The 1701-nt window shown below is 38.6% G+C and overlaps 1 protein-coding gene across 1 annotated transcript in view; it reads right to left on the bottom strand.

The window, feature by feature from the left end:
- The window catches only part of LOC101845117, a gene marked incomplete at its 3' end in the record, with an annotated part of 37603 nt that overhangs the window by 16572 nt on the left and 19330 nt on the right, over window positions 1-1701 (bottom strand). The window contains 1 exon segment of the mRNA XM_035971230.1: window positions 1216-1347. Coding sequence (XP_035827123.1) covers window positions 1216-1347 — 132 coding nt within the window.

Here is a 1701-nt window from a genome sequence, read left to right as displayed (position 1 = left end):
GTTGTTGTTGTAGTTAATCTCTGTACTGGTTGTCGTTGTATTTTAGGTATTATTAGGGTGTCAATTCTTTTTATCTGGTATTAGTGTCATCATTGATGTAGTTATTGTTTTTGTTATTGTAGTTCATCGTTGAAGTTCGAGTTTTGGCTGTAAAGGTATTGCTGATATTGGTTAAAGTTTTGATACTGTTATTTCGGGCACTGTTGGTGGTACTTGTGTTTTTAGTAAAGATATTGTATTTTGCAGTGGTGTTGGTGTTGGTTTCAAGGGCGGGTTGTTGTAAAGGGGATAAACCGCGTAATCTACGTTTACTTGAATTATATAATCAGACCTAACCTGTCCTACCCTCCCCCCCCCAAAAAAAAAAAATACTCAACCAATTCAACCAAACTCATTCACTGACCCTCCCCCTCACGACATCCCCTAACCTCTCTCTCAGAGATGCTCCTCCCCTCTCTCACACACTTCAAACCCATAATAACGGTTAGCTATTATAATCAATAATTAAATATTTGAAATATTTCTCACACTTTTTCCATCTCCATCTAAAATGTTCATGAATAATAAGTTGCTGTTGCTGTAGCTATTATTGCTGTTACTACAGTCGCTGTTGTGGTGATTTATGTGGCGGTGCAGGCAATGATTGTGGTGCTATAGCTATTGCTAATGGTGGTGCTGATGACGTTGTTTTAAGTATCATTTGTCGGGATTGAGCTTTTACTAGTTTGACTCTCTAAGAAAATAGCGACCACATACTATGTCCGATCAGCAGCAGATAAAAGACAGTGTTACGTCAGATCAGTAAATCAGAAACCAGAAACACTTATTATAAGTATATTATTAATACATAGTATGCACGCTGTTGCCTGCGTTCTTTAAGGTTTCAGATAAAGAAGACGGAATAACAGAATCTGTATGAATTACGAAGTTACGTTTCTTCTTTGTCAAAGGGGTCTCGAAACAGCACGGTTTGAAGTTAATTTTAGTTTTAGTAGAGGTTTTACGGCGCTCGCAACTGCATAAGGTCATATGAGGGCCAAAAAAATAAATTAGATGCGTTACAAGAGAGTAACAAACATAACAAATGAGAAGGGGAGATAAGGACGATAGATGTTTAATAGGGAGAGAAGAAGCAAACCACACCAGAGCATAGCACCCGCCAGCCACCCACACGATTTGAAGTGATGTCGAATGACCAGAATGCAAGATGATTACCTGAAGCGGAAGCCATCTTGAGTAGTGAGAGGCAGGCGTTCAGTTGAAGCTCTTCCTTCTCCGGGAACTTCTTCATGGCATCGATAATGCAGGAAATGGCGTCACTTTTGGCGAACAGTACTTTTAGAGTTTCTATATAAGGGGTCAGACAGAAAATGACAGATTCAACAAATAAGATTAAGGGTTAGCCGAGATAACAAAGAAAAAAAAAGATTCTATTGGTTTTGGAAAAGAAAATCCTCATATAACAACAACATTACAAAAACACATCAGGAGCAACAGTAGCAACAAGAAAAACAACAAGGGTGGTAAAAAGATGTGAAAGGGCCTCACTATATGAAGCTGTCGCCATAATGCAACTGGCAATTAGAGCATTGAGAAAACAGTTGAAATTGGAAGGAATAATCACATTCATATATTTCTGTACATGCGTAAAATCACTCCCCTGAAACACACACACACACACACACACACACACACACACAC

This window comes from Aplysia californica, unplaced genomic scaffold, assembly GCF_000002075.1.
Source record: "Aplysia californica isolate F4 #8 unplaced genomic scaffold, AplCal3.0 scaffold00400, whole genome shotgun sequence".
Taxonomy (NCBI): domain Eukaryota; kingdom Metazoa; phylum Mollusca; class Gastropoda; order Aplysiida; family Aplysiidae; genus Aplysia; species Aplysia californica.
The sequence above is the reverse complement of the archived record's forward strand: the minus strand, read 5'-3'. Positions and strand labels throughout refer to the sequence as shown.